The following is a 12,209-nucleotide window of genomic DNA, read 5'->3' on the forward strand; positions in this document are numbered from 1 at the left end:
TACTATAATATGCAGCTTGTCAGACCGTGTAATTGGTGATGCAGCCATTCATTCACTGATTCCATCCATTGATATGATTATTCATTGACAGTTCTTTGATAGCCTAAAGCAGGGCTGCTTTTGAATACCAGAGCATGCAAGTGGGCGAGTGTGGAGCTATGAGCACAGCGTAATTCAAGCAGATTTAAACAATGGTGTCAGCCTTCTCTCCTGCTCCAATTTCACTCCAGTACTGCTCAGCCACAAGCTCTGGGCATGCTCTGCCTAGCATTTTTCATTTCCTTTTTCACTGTTCTTTTAATTAATGTGACCCCACCCACGGTGGCCTACTGTATATCTAGTTGATATTCTACTTTCTATCAAACAACTGTCAATGAATAATCATATCAATGGATGGAATCAGTGAATTAATGGGTGCAGCAACCCTTGCACGGTCTGAAGAGCTGCATAAGAAACTAGGCCTAATTAGACAAAATAACAAATAAGTAGTTCAAATGACTTAGTTAAAAAAAAAATCTTAAGTCGTTCAAACGAGACAATAAGTCGTTTTGAACGAGATAATTTAAAAACGTTACGTTTTTATATATATTTTTGCTTTGGGCTTCAGGGCTTCCGTAATATAACCATATTAGTTATTTATTTGCATTATAAAAGCCTTTAAAAGCCTTGTCCTGTCCACCTCTCACCTGTCCCGTGTGTTTGTCAACCAGGTGGAAGACAGTATCTTGCTTGGGGTCCCAGTAGACCCCCTCACTGATCCCCTTCCCCCTTAGCTTGGCTGTGACAATCTTCAGCAGGTCCATCTTGATAGGCTGCTCTATGAACACCACATAGTTCTCTGACATGGCTACAGGAAAAAGGGAAAATACATGTCAAACACATTGTTTTCATCAGGGTTGGGGTCGATTTGAATTTAAGGTTTTTAAATTTTTCAATTAAAATCACTTCCTGAATTGACTTTCATTAATATTTTTTTTTGCTGCAGAAAGAGAGGAAGAGATACATATACCTGTAAATACACAAGGCATTTTCACAATGATTGTCATTGCTGAGATACAGTTGTGTAGTGACATTGTGAGATTGTGTGTACATGGGTACAGGGAGGGTTAACCTTTTGACGCTTAAGTTCTAAATATTAATAACGGCCCTTACACCTTGAGTTCTTTTTGCACGCGGTTCCAGAATTTGATTTTTGCATTTTGACACTATTCTCTACACTCCTCATTGTATCAACACCACAATGTCTGCTTCAAATTAAGGCTTTCTAAAACTTTATTCCTATAGTAGTAGCAGCGAGTATCTACTGTATAGTATTATTGATAATTGTATAATTATTATTAGCATCTATATTACATGTATTATTATCTGAAAGAGGCTTTGGTATTAGCCTGTCTGAGGGGTTGAGCACGTGAGATAGGGCGGGAAACCTGAGGCGCTGAGTCCGGTTTATTTGATAACGTAGTGGTGAACAAACAAAGTGAGAGTGAGGTATGAGCATATATTACATATGCCGATCATGGCGAAGGGAAACGCTGGCATCCTAAATACTAGGCTACAGCGGTGGCTACATTTCATCATCATGTCAACATATTATCACCACTGGACATGTAGCCTGCAGATACATGCCTCGTCACCAAGCGAGGAAGATATTTCTCATCAAATGCGATGAGTATTATGGCTTGGATAGGTTTTAGTCTGGTCGAGACGGAGGAGAATGAGAACAGAGTGGTGGACAAAGTTATGTAAACAACAAAATGAAGTAGTTTGTGCCGGTGATCAGATTGAATGGTGCGTGTGTGTAATCAGCTAAATTGTATGCAGAGACCGTGGCATGAGTGAAGCGAGGTTGTAGATATAATGGGTTATTTTAAACTATGGAGCTAAACAGGATTATCTAGGTTTATGCTTTAGCGCCATCTACGGGCTGAATGTTACGTGGGTGGCCCAGTTAGCTCTCCTTCCAAAACGTGGTTACATTTGTATAAACTTCAAGTATTAGAGTATATTTCTAGGAAAAGTCGATGTAATGTAACAACTCAAATCGTGCTCTTTAGTCTACAGGAGTCTACAGGTTAGGCTAAAGGTTGTTGGCTGATTGAAATAATCAAATCATATTTTCCCTAGCCAACAACTATTTGGCCAAATGATAAAACATAATTGTGAGAATGCATTACAAATCAAGGAATAACAAAAGTTGATTACATACTTTTCTTTTTCTGTTTCATTTCAGAAATGGAGCCCAGGAGTCAAACAAAGTATTTAATTTCAGGTAAACAAACAACATCTATTTTTTGGGAACATTTCCCCAATCCCCGCCCCCCCATCAAACACCTCAAGTCATACATTTCAATACATTTTACAATTATATATTTTAAAATATCAGCATAAAGCAACAATTGTATCAGCCACTATAAGCCTACTTTCCACTTAGTAGTGCTTCAGGGTGTGATACTCGCCAAAGCAAGGAACTGCACACAAGGCAGTCACATGGCTCACACATATACTTGGTCAACTTCCTTTGTTTCTGTCGTCGGGTAGATGTTAGACAGACCTTGCAATGCCTCCTTGTGCTTTTTCCTTGCAGGTTGGTCTGAGGGACATCACTTGGTAAGTGGCATCCAGTGAGGCGTAGAGGATTGTCAGAGGCAGACTGGCCCCCAGCAGACGGATGACGATGAGTGTGGTGGTCCTCAAGGAGCTGCTGCATCAGGTTTATCCTGTACTGCTGGTACGAGATCACCTGTCCTGTGACCTGCCAGTGGATAATGTGGCTGTTGAGGAGAGCTATGTCTATTAGGTTGAAAAATAGCTTATTGTACTATTTAAGGCATTTTCTGTCACACTCAACAAAACTGTTCTGCATGTCCACTTTGTCAACTGCTCCCATGTTCTTGTTGTACTCCAAGACACAGTCTGGCTTCATTTTCCTCTCTCTGGTGACATATCTACTTTTACTGTGTCCGACATTTTGGAGGTATGCACAGTGGACAGAAAATGGACATCACGTTTGTCGTGCCATTACACTGCCATTATCTCCCCGTTCATTTGGAACTCCACCTCCCCCTTGCTCATTTTAATTTTGAATATTGGCATCCCCTTCCTGAAAAATGTCATTGTGCCACAGGCCCCTGTGTTCTCCCTCAGATGGTACTGGAAAAGGATAGCGCTACTGTACCATTTGTCCGCAAATACAGTGCCCCTTTCTGAGGTAAGGCTGCAGCATGGTGATCACCACTGATCCAGATATGCCACGACCCTCAAAATGCCTTATATCTGTGGTGGTACCGGTGTAGATGATCAGGTCCTGTACATATCCTGTCAGACAGTCACATAAAACAATGGGATGTATTGCCGTAATGAAAGTCTTCCTTTCCAAGCCATGAGAGACTCATCAATGCACAAGTCCATGTGAGGCACAAACACTCTTCCAAATGCCCTGGTGAAGCTGCCCTAGACATTCCTAATTTTGTGAAGGGGGTCAGTGAGGTTGGCAGTGGCGTTGCTCACAAAGTGGAGTGCTCTCAGCAAGACAAGGAAGTGCTACTGGGAGAAAAGGGTTGGGAAAAAAGGGGGTCTGCCGCATGGAGTCAGTGGTCCAGTAGTCCCTCACAGAGCCCTTCTTCACTAGCCCCATCAGCAGCACCGTGACCAGGAAGGTATACAGTACATTTCAGTGATGGTAGTGTTCACCCATTTTGAGAGCTTCCCTTTTACACCAGGGGCAGTCTTTTCTTTCAGTTCATGAGAATACCTGCAAACAAATGTGCATATTTAGTAGGCTAAAGGCATTCTGAATTTTGATACTTTGTAGAGAGCCTTGGGTTTTTCTGTAATATGATGAAGGGCATACCTGTTGGTTTCCTGCACCACATTCTCCACCAATTCCTCATTAAAGAACAGTTTAAAACCCTCTGACTCTGAGTGGGTAGGCAGGGTGCTTTGTACACCAGACAGGGTGTCGTTGAAGTCTATCTCTGATGGTGTGAAGTGACAGGATCTCCAGCAGCAGGGACCATGCTTCTCAACTTCTCCCTCACAGCCTATAAGATTGGCTGCAGCACCAGCATCTTGGGGAGGTGAGGGATGCTCATTGCCTGCAAGGTTGGTGTGGGCACCATTTTCCTCAGACATCTCACGCTCACAGTCCAGAAGGTTGGGGGGGGGGGGCAGATATTCCTCGTCACTATCTGATTGATCCGACTCACTCTCATATACAGATTCTTCATCAGAATTACCAAATATTTATTGTACAGTGAGGGAAAAAAGTATTTGATCCCCTGCTGATTTTGTAAGTCTGCCCACTGACAAAGAAATTATCAGTCTATAAGTTTAATGGTAGGTGCATTTGAACAGTGAGAGACAGAATAACAACAAAAAATCCAGAAAAAAACGCATGTCAAAAATGTTATAAATTGATTTGCATTTTAATGAGGGAAATAAGTATTTGACCCCCTCTCAATTAGAAAGATTTCTGGCTCCCAGGTGTCTTTTATACAGGTAACGAGCTGAGATGAGGAGCACACTCTTAAAGGGAGTGCTCCTAATCTCAGCTTGTTACCTGTATAAAAGACACCTGTCCACAGAAGCAATCAATCAATCAGATTCCAAACTCTCCACCATGGCCAAGACCAAAGAGCTCTCCAAGGATGTCAGGGACAAGACCTACACAAGGCGGGAATGGGCTACAAGGCCATCGCCAAGTAGCTTGGTGAGAAGGTGACAACAGTTGGTGCGATTATTCGCAAATGGAAGAAACACAAAAGAACTGTCAATCTCCCTCGGCCTGGGGCACCATGCAAGATCTCACCTCGTGGAGTTGCAATGATCATGAGAACGGTGAGGAATCAGCCCAGAACTACACGGGACGATCTTGTCAATGATCTCAAGGCAGCTGGGACCATAGTCACCAAGAAAACAATTGGTAACACACTACGCCGTGAAGGACTGAAATCCTGCAGCGCCTGCAAGGTCCCCCTGGTCAAGAAAGCACATATACATGCCCGTCTGAAGTTTGCCAATGAACATCTGAATGATTCAGAGGAGAATTGGGTGAAAGTGTTGTGGTCAGATGAGACCAAAATCGAGTTCTTTGGCATTATCTCAACTCGCCGTGTTTGGAGGAGGAGGAATGCTGCCTATGACCCCAAGAACACCATCCCCACCGTCAAACATGGAGGTGGAAACATTATGCTTTGGGGTTGTTTTTCTGCTAAGGGGACAGGACAACTTCACCGCATCAAAGGGACGATGGACGGGGCCATGTACCGTCAAATCTTGGGTGAGAACCTCCTTCCCTCAGCCAGGGCATTGAAAATCGGTCGTGGATGGGTATTCCAGCATGACAATGACCCAAAACACACGGCCAAGGCAACAAAGGAGTGACTCAAGGAGAAGCACATTAAGGTCCTGGAGTGGCCTAGCCAGTCTCCAGACCTTAATCCCATAGAAAATCTGTGGAGGGAGCTGAAGGTTCGAGTTGCCAAACGTCAGCCTCGAAACCTTAATGACTTGGAGAAGATCTGCAAAGAGGAGTGGGACAAAATCCCTCCTGAGATGTGTGCAAACCTGTTGGCCAACTACAAGAAACTTCTGACCTCTGTGATTTGCCACCAAGTACTAAGTCATGTTTTGCAGAGGGGTCAAATACTTACTTCCCTCATTAAAATGCAAATCAATTTATAACATTTTTGCGTTTTTCTGGATTTTTTGTTGTTAATCTGTCTCTCACTGTTCAAATAAACCTACCATTAAAATTATAGACTGATCATTTCTTTGTCAGTGGGCAAATGTACAAAATCAGCAGTGGATCAAATACTTTTTTCCCTCACTGTATCTCCTCATCAGCGAGCCGTTTCCTTTTGAAATCGGACATTATCTCTATACTCAATGGCTATCAGTGAGGACTTAGATTGTAACTATGTTTACTCTGGGTTGCCAGCTCAGACCCCCTTTCCTGGGGTTTTATTTTTATTCAGTTATAAACTGCTCCTGTGTTTGCCCCCCATTTATTGATAAATCCCCCATCATAGTAATATTTCCTCCATCATATCCCTCCACGATACCTTCCCCCATTTCCACCCCCCATGCACTTGAAACCCCCCCACAAATTAAATGAACCCCCCCACAAACACCCCTGAAATGTTTTCAACCAAATCTGGCAACCCTGTTCGCGCAACGGTTAGGCTAGGCAGTAGGCTTTTATTTGGGTGATGATATGTGAGGTTTGTAATCTAATGTCAGGGTACATATTGTACCTCACGGATATGATAGAGACGTACAGTGACAGTATCTAAGGGAAGTCATGTGTTGCATCCCGAATGGCACCTTCTTCCTTATATAGTGCACTACTTCTGACCAGCCCTGGTCAACAGAAGTGCACTATAAAGGGACAAGGCTGATATTTAGGACACAGCCATGATTATGTTTTGGCTCTTATTGCATGGGTACTTGACATGTTGAAGTGTTTGGTAGGTTTACCGAAGCTGTGGTAGTAGGAGGGCCTGACCTTGTCTGAAGGGACAATAGAGCAGAGCACTTTGGCCCCCTCCAGGGTTTCCTCAGGGTTGTTCTTCATAGGGGGCACTTTGATTATGTTATACAAGGCACCTGAAATGACAGGGACACAGTTAGTACACAACCTCTCACAGTGTTGTAATATTGTGTCACAACACTGGTGTATACAATACATAATCACCTAAACTCACAGGAACACTGTTTCTGCACAACCTGTCACCCTGTGATATTGTGTCAGAGCCACGTAAAACACACACTTGTATATAAACAAGAAATATTTGTATACAAATACTTATATACAATAAATAAATTGTATCTCACAGAGATTATATAATATGTTTTCGGAAATTAACACCCAGTGTGTTCTCATTGCTCAACACAAACACCACTGTTGTCTATGGGGTTGTCATGACAGCTTGGTATGTTTGAGGAAGATAATTACCCCCTCACCCATCTGAGCTAGGCAAAACATAAGTAAAGTTTATATAATATATTTTACTGGTTTAAATCCACACTATTAGTTCTATCTCAAGTCGCACTGAGGTTTAAGATGCAGAAATAGACACAGACTTGTGTATATTGCGATATTTGCCTTAAAGGGACACTTCACCATTTTATGTCTCCTGCACCATACCAGTGTCTACAGTAATGTTCTACATTCTGAAGAAAGGTCCTAAGAAAATGACCTCCTATGTTGTCAAAGTTAAGAAGCGGTGAAGTGCCCCTTTAAGTGAGCTTGATGAAAACCCCATCATGGCTCTACGGTGCTACCATTCTGGTCGTATATGCTCCTAAATATTTGGCTGTGCTACCTGGAATTTTAATTTGGGAGCACCAGTGCCACTAGAAAAAAAATCAAACATAACATTTAGTAGCTCCCTTATAAAAATTAATTTCTTATTGGTTTGTGGCAAATTTGCTGCAAACTAAATAATGTACCACAAAATGTTGCCATACAGTGGGTGAAAAAAGTATTTAGTCAGCCACCAATTGTGCAAGTTCTCCCACTTAAAAAGATGAGAGAGGCCTGTAATTTTCATCATAGGTACACCTCAACTATGACAGACAAATTGAGAAGAAAAAAAATCCAGAAACTCACATTGTAGGATTTGTAATGAATTTATTTGCAAATTATGGTGGAAAATAAGTATTTGGTCACCTACAAACAAGCAAGATTTCTGGCTCTCACAGACATGTAACTTCTTCTTTAAGAGGCTCCTCTGTCCTCCACTCGTTACCTGTATTAATGGCACCTGTTTGAACTTGTTATCAGTATAAAAGACACCTGTCCACAACCTCAAACAGTCACACTCCAAACTCCACTATGGCCAAGACCAAAGAGCTGTCAAAGGACACCAGAAACAAAATTGTAGACCTGCACCAGGCTGGGAAGACTGAATCTGCAATAGGTAAGCAGCTTGGTTTGAAGAAATCAACTGTGGGAGCAATTATTAGGAAATGGAAGACATACAAGCCAACTGATAATCTCCCTCGATCTGGGGATCCACGCAAGATCTCACGCCTTGGGGTCAAAAAAATCCCAGAACCACACGGGGGGACCTAGTGAATGACCTGCAGAGAGCTGGGACCAAAGTTACAAAGCCTACCATCAGTAACACACTACGCCGCCAGGGACTCAAATCCTGCAGTGCCAGACGTGTCCCCCTGCTTAAGCCAGTACATGTCCAGGCCCGTCTGAAGTTTGCTAGAGTGCATTTGGATGATCCAGAAGAGGATTGGGAGAATGTCATATGGTCAGATGAAACCAAAATAGAACTTTTTGGTAAAAACTCAACTCGTCGTGTTTGGAGGACAAAGAATGCTGAGTTGCATCCAAAGAACACCATACCTACTGTGAAGCATGGGGGTGGAAACATCATGCTTTGGGGCTGTTTTTCTGCAAAGGGACCAGGACGACTGATCTGTGTAAAGGAAAGAATGAATTTGGCCATGTATCATGAGATTTTGAGTGAAAACCTCCTTCCGTCAGCAAGGGCATTGAAGATGAAATGTGGCTGGGTCTTTCAGCATGACAATGATCCCAAACACACCGCCCGGGCAACGAAGGAGTGGCTTCGTAAGAAGCATTTCAAGGTCCTGGAGTGGTGTAGCCAGTCTCCAGATCTCAACCCCATAGAAAATCTTTGGAGGGAGTTGAAAGTCTGTGTTGCCCAGCGACAGCCCCAAAACATCACTGCTCTAGAGGAGATCTGCATGGAGGAATGGGCCAAAATACCTGCAACAGTGTGTGAAAACCTTGTGAAGATTTACATAAAACGTTTGACCTGTGTCATTGCCAACAAAGGGTATATAACAAAGTATTGAGAAACTTTTGTTATTGACCCAATACTTATTTTCCACCATAATTTGCAAATAAATTCATTAAAAATCCTACAATGTGATTTTCTGGATTTTTTTTCTCATTTTGTCTGTCATAGTTGACGTGTACCTATGATGAAAATTACAGGCCTCTCTCATCTTTTTAAGTGGGAGAACTTGCACAATTGGTGGCTGAAAAATACTTATTTTCCCCACTGTACATTTGCAAACTTTTGCCACTAGTGGTAAATCTGCGGCAAACCATTTGCAACTATAATATGTATTGCCACTAGTGGCAAACAGTTCGCCAGAGTTTTTTTTCTGGCAGACATTTCTCTCAAGATTCTATTTGTATCTGTGTCAAACCTGTGGCAACAACATTTATTGCCACTAGTGGCAAACAGCTTACCAAAAGCCATTTCTGGTGAACACATGAGGCGGTGTATAGAGTTGAAGGGGAAAGAGGCCACAGTGCTGAAGAAGATATGGCGGTGGATGCACCGCAACCAGTTACAAATGTTATACGTGATCTGGATACACTTATTGTGAAGGTCGATTTTTTTGCATTTATAGCCACAGTTATTAAACTTCCTAATAAACTTTTAAATTGTATTAGCTAAATGATGCCTAGTTAGCAATGTCATGTTTTATGGGATAGAGTGAAACACATTTTGTTGATACCATTTTCGAACTGTCAGCGCCACTGACTGACTGGCTAGCGCTTAGCTAGCTAACATTAGCTATCATATTTTTGATATTTAATAGGAATATGCATGTGAATATGCTAGTGTCATGCTTCAGTAGCATGTTAGCTAGTATACCAGCTAATGTATCTTGCTAGCTTTCAACAATTTGAGTATATTTGACATCAAAGCAAAACTTTACTTTTGTGATGGATACCCTTCTCGTGGTGTTGAAGAGGCTTGACATGGAAATATGCTTGTGGTGCACTCACTCATAACACTTTTTTTGAGTGATAAATGAATCTATCATCTTCAAGATTGATAAGGTAAGTAAATGCATGTATTCTCATAAATGTAGCTCATACATTCATTGTTTGTAACAATTAGATATTTCTTTGCTTTAAGTTAGTAGCTATCTCATCTTGATCAAGTATTGTTCCTTCGCTCTTTCTAGTTTGCAATCAGTTAACTACAAGGCAAAAATACAGATTGAGGCCTTCAAGCAAACTGAGGACAGAGAAATGTGTGCACCAGACAGGTTGGGTCATGCAAACAACTTTGAGATGTAAGGTACATTCTAAAATATGTTGGGTTGTTTGCATGACCCAATTTTTGGGTTGCAGGCATTGGGTCAATAGTTGGGTTGTGTTCTGTAAATACAGAAAGGTTGGGTTGTTGGTGCTGGGTTATTAAGGTTGGGCTATGGATATTAGACCCAGCCAGCGGGTTAATTCTCCTGCCACCAGCGTGTGAATTCCACCAGAATACTTGCAAGTATTCTAGTTGTAGTGTGACTGAGTGACTGACGAGTGGAAAACGGCTAACGTTATTTTGACATACTAATGGTGTTTTGGCTGATTTGAAAATGGTAAATAAAAAAACGTCTGGACTGTCGGACACAGTGTTTCACTCGTTAGCTAGGTTAGCTGGCTAGCTAACTTACATTAGCTAGATTTGACTTATTCTCTATCTGGGTTAATACAACCAAGCTATTTTTCAGGCTTATCTCATGCTTGCATGGTGATTGATTGAGTTAGCTAACGTTAGCGTTACTGTACTGGTTTTCAATGGTTTCTGACAGTGGCAGCTTTAGTCAGACTTGTGAAGTTGAGGATGGATGCAAATTCTGTTAGCTAGCTAAGGTTAGAGATTACCTTCAATTTGATGTAGCTAAGTTAGTTTTGCTAGCTGAGCAAATGGCCACGCTGGTGGCTTTTGCATTGGGTGGAGGAAGTCAAGTCAGACACAGTAGTTATTTGCTCTGATTCATGTGCAGTGTTGATTAGTCTGCAGTCCTTTAGCTCACGTAGAAGACAAGACCTGCATTATGACGTACTACAAACCCATGGCATGGTTAAACAGATGAGTATACAGACAATATTTACTTGGTTCCCAGCCCATGTCGGGGTGGAGGGGAACGAGGCAGTTGATGTACTGGCTAAACAAGCACTTAGTAGTGGGGATGTTGATGTTTTCGATGAGCAAGGCAAAAAGCCTGATATGGACAGTGGTGGTGCAGAGATGGCAGCAGCAATAGAGACATTAAGGGCAGGCATTTATTCCAGGTACAGAGGAAAGTAGGGGAGGGGAGGACGGCAGGAAGAGACAGCAGCGAGGAGGCTATATTTACAAGATTAAGGGTGAATAAGCCAGTTGAATAAGACTTTAAATATGATTGGAAAGCATACAACAGGAAAGTGTGATTAATGCCAGGATACAGAGACAGTGGAGCATGTACTGATACAGTGTGGGCAGTATGAGAGGGAAAGAGTGGCTGAGATCCAGTATGAGGGACAAGGGGATACAGCAAATTATTTTAAAGAGTATACTGAGTATCACGTCATTCGATACGGTCAAAAATAGATTTTTAATAGAAACAGGGCTGGCAGGTAGGATTTAGTTTCTCCCAGTCTCTGGCCCACACTCCAGTACAGTAGGTGACAGTAATGCACCATGATGTTGGATGCCAACCACCGATAACCCCCACTGAAGAAGTTTAGCTAGCTAGCTATGTTTCTAACATTTCAATACCTAAATACAGAGGTCAAGGCCAATGAATGGACAGCTTTGAAAAGATACGCTGAATGAGTGGAACCAGGCCTCTTTGATTCCAAAGTTTGAGGGTAAGTAAAACTGAGAAATGTCTTTCTGAGAGTGGGGACAGAGCTTTGTAAAACAGTATCTACGACTTCCACATTGTCATCGATAATCAATAGTACAACCTTATTGGAAACTTGAAAGACTTAACTTCACCAGAGCCTCTAAGAACCATGCAGCTACTTTGGGACTAGATACATTACATGCACAGCTACCATAGACAGTTTGGCCTTCATTTTACCATACTTGTTTTATTGGTCATTTGCACAGATATTCTGTCACAGTGACCAACCTGACACTGTGGTGAATTATTATTAATGAACTGTAGAGTTTAATGGACTATGAGGTAGAACTGGGTTAATCAAGAGCATAAAGTTAGAAATGTTTGTTACTGGGCCAGGAATTGTATTGGGTCATTTAATTTCACTGTGTGGGGAAGTAGAGAGGAAATCTGCCCTAGGGTCAGAGTGCTTGCTCTTACTTAAATCCATGGCTGTCTTATCTGATGAGACTGAAACTAATTTGTGGCTTTTGTCTCTCTCTTCAAACACAGTGAAGGGAGTGGCACCAGGGTTGAATAGAGTTTGGGCTAGACCT

General features: G+C 42.0%; 1 protein-coding gene across 1 annotated transcript in view; it reads right to left on the bottom strand.

Moving 5' to 3' along the window:
- bco2a (beta-carotene oxygenase 2a) overlaps positions 1–12,209 on the bottom strand; it is a 114,755-nt gene that overhangs the window by 36,481 nt on the left and 66,065 nt on the right. Inside the window, exons 6-7 of the mRNA XM_084178438.1 lie at positions 6,478–6,606; positions 687–847 (exon numbers count right to left, since the gene is read on the bottom strand). Of these exons, the coding sequence (XP_084034564.1) occupies positions 687–847; positions 6,478–6,606 (290 nt within the window). The remainder of the gene's footprint in view (positions 1–686; positions 848–6,477; positions 6,607–12,209) is intronic.

This window comes from Coregonus lavaretus (assembly GCF_964263955.1).
Source record: "Coregonus lavaretus genome assembly, chromosome: 15".
In the NCBI taxonomy this organism is placed as follows: Eukaryota; Metazoa; Chordata; class Actinopteri; order Salmoniformes; family Salmonidae; genus Coregonus; species Coregonus lavaretus.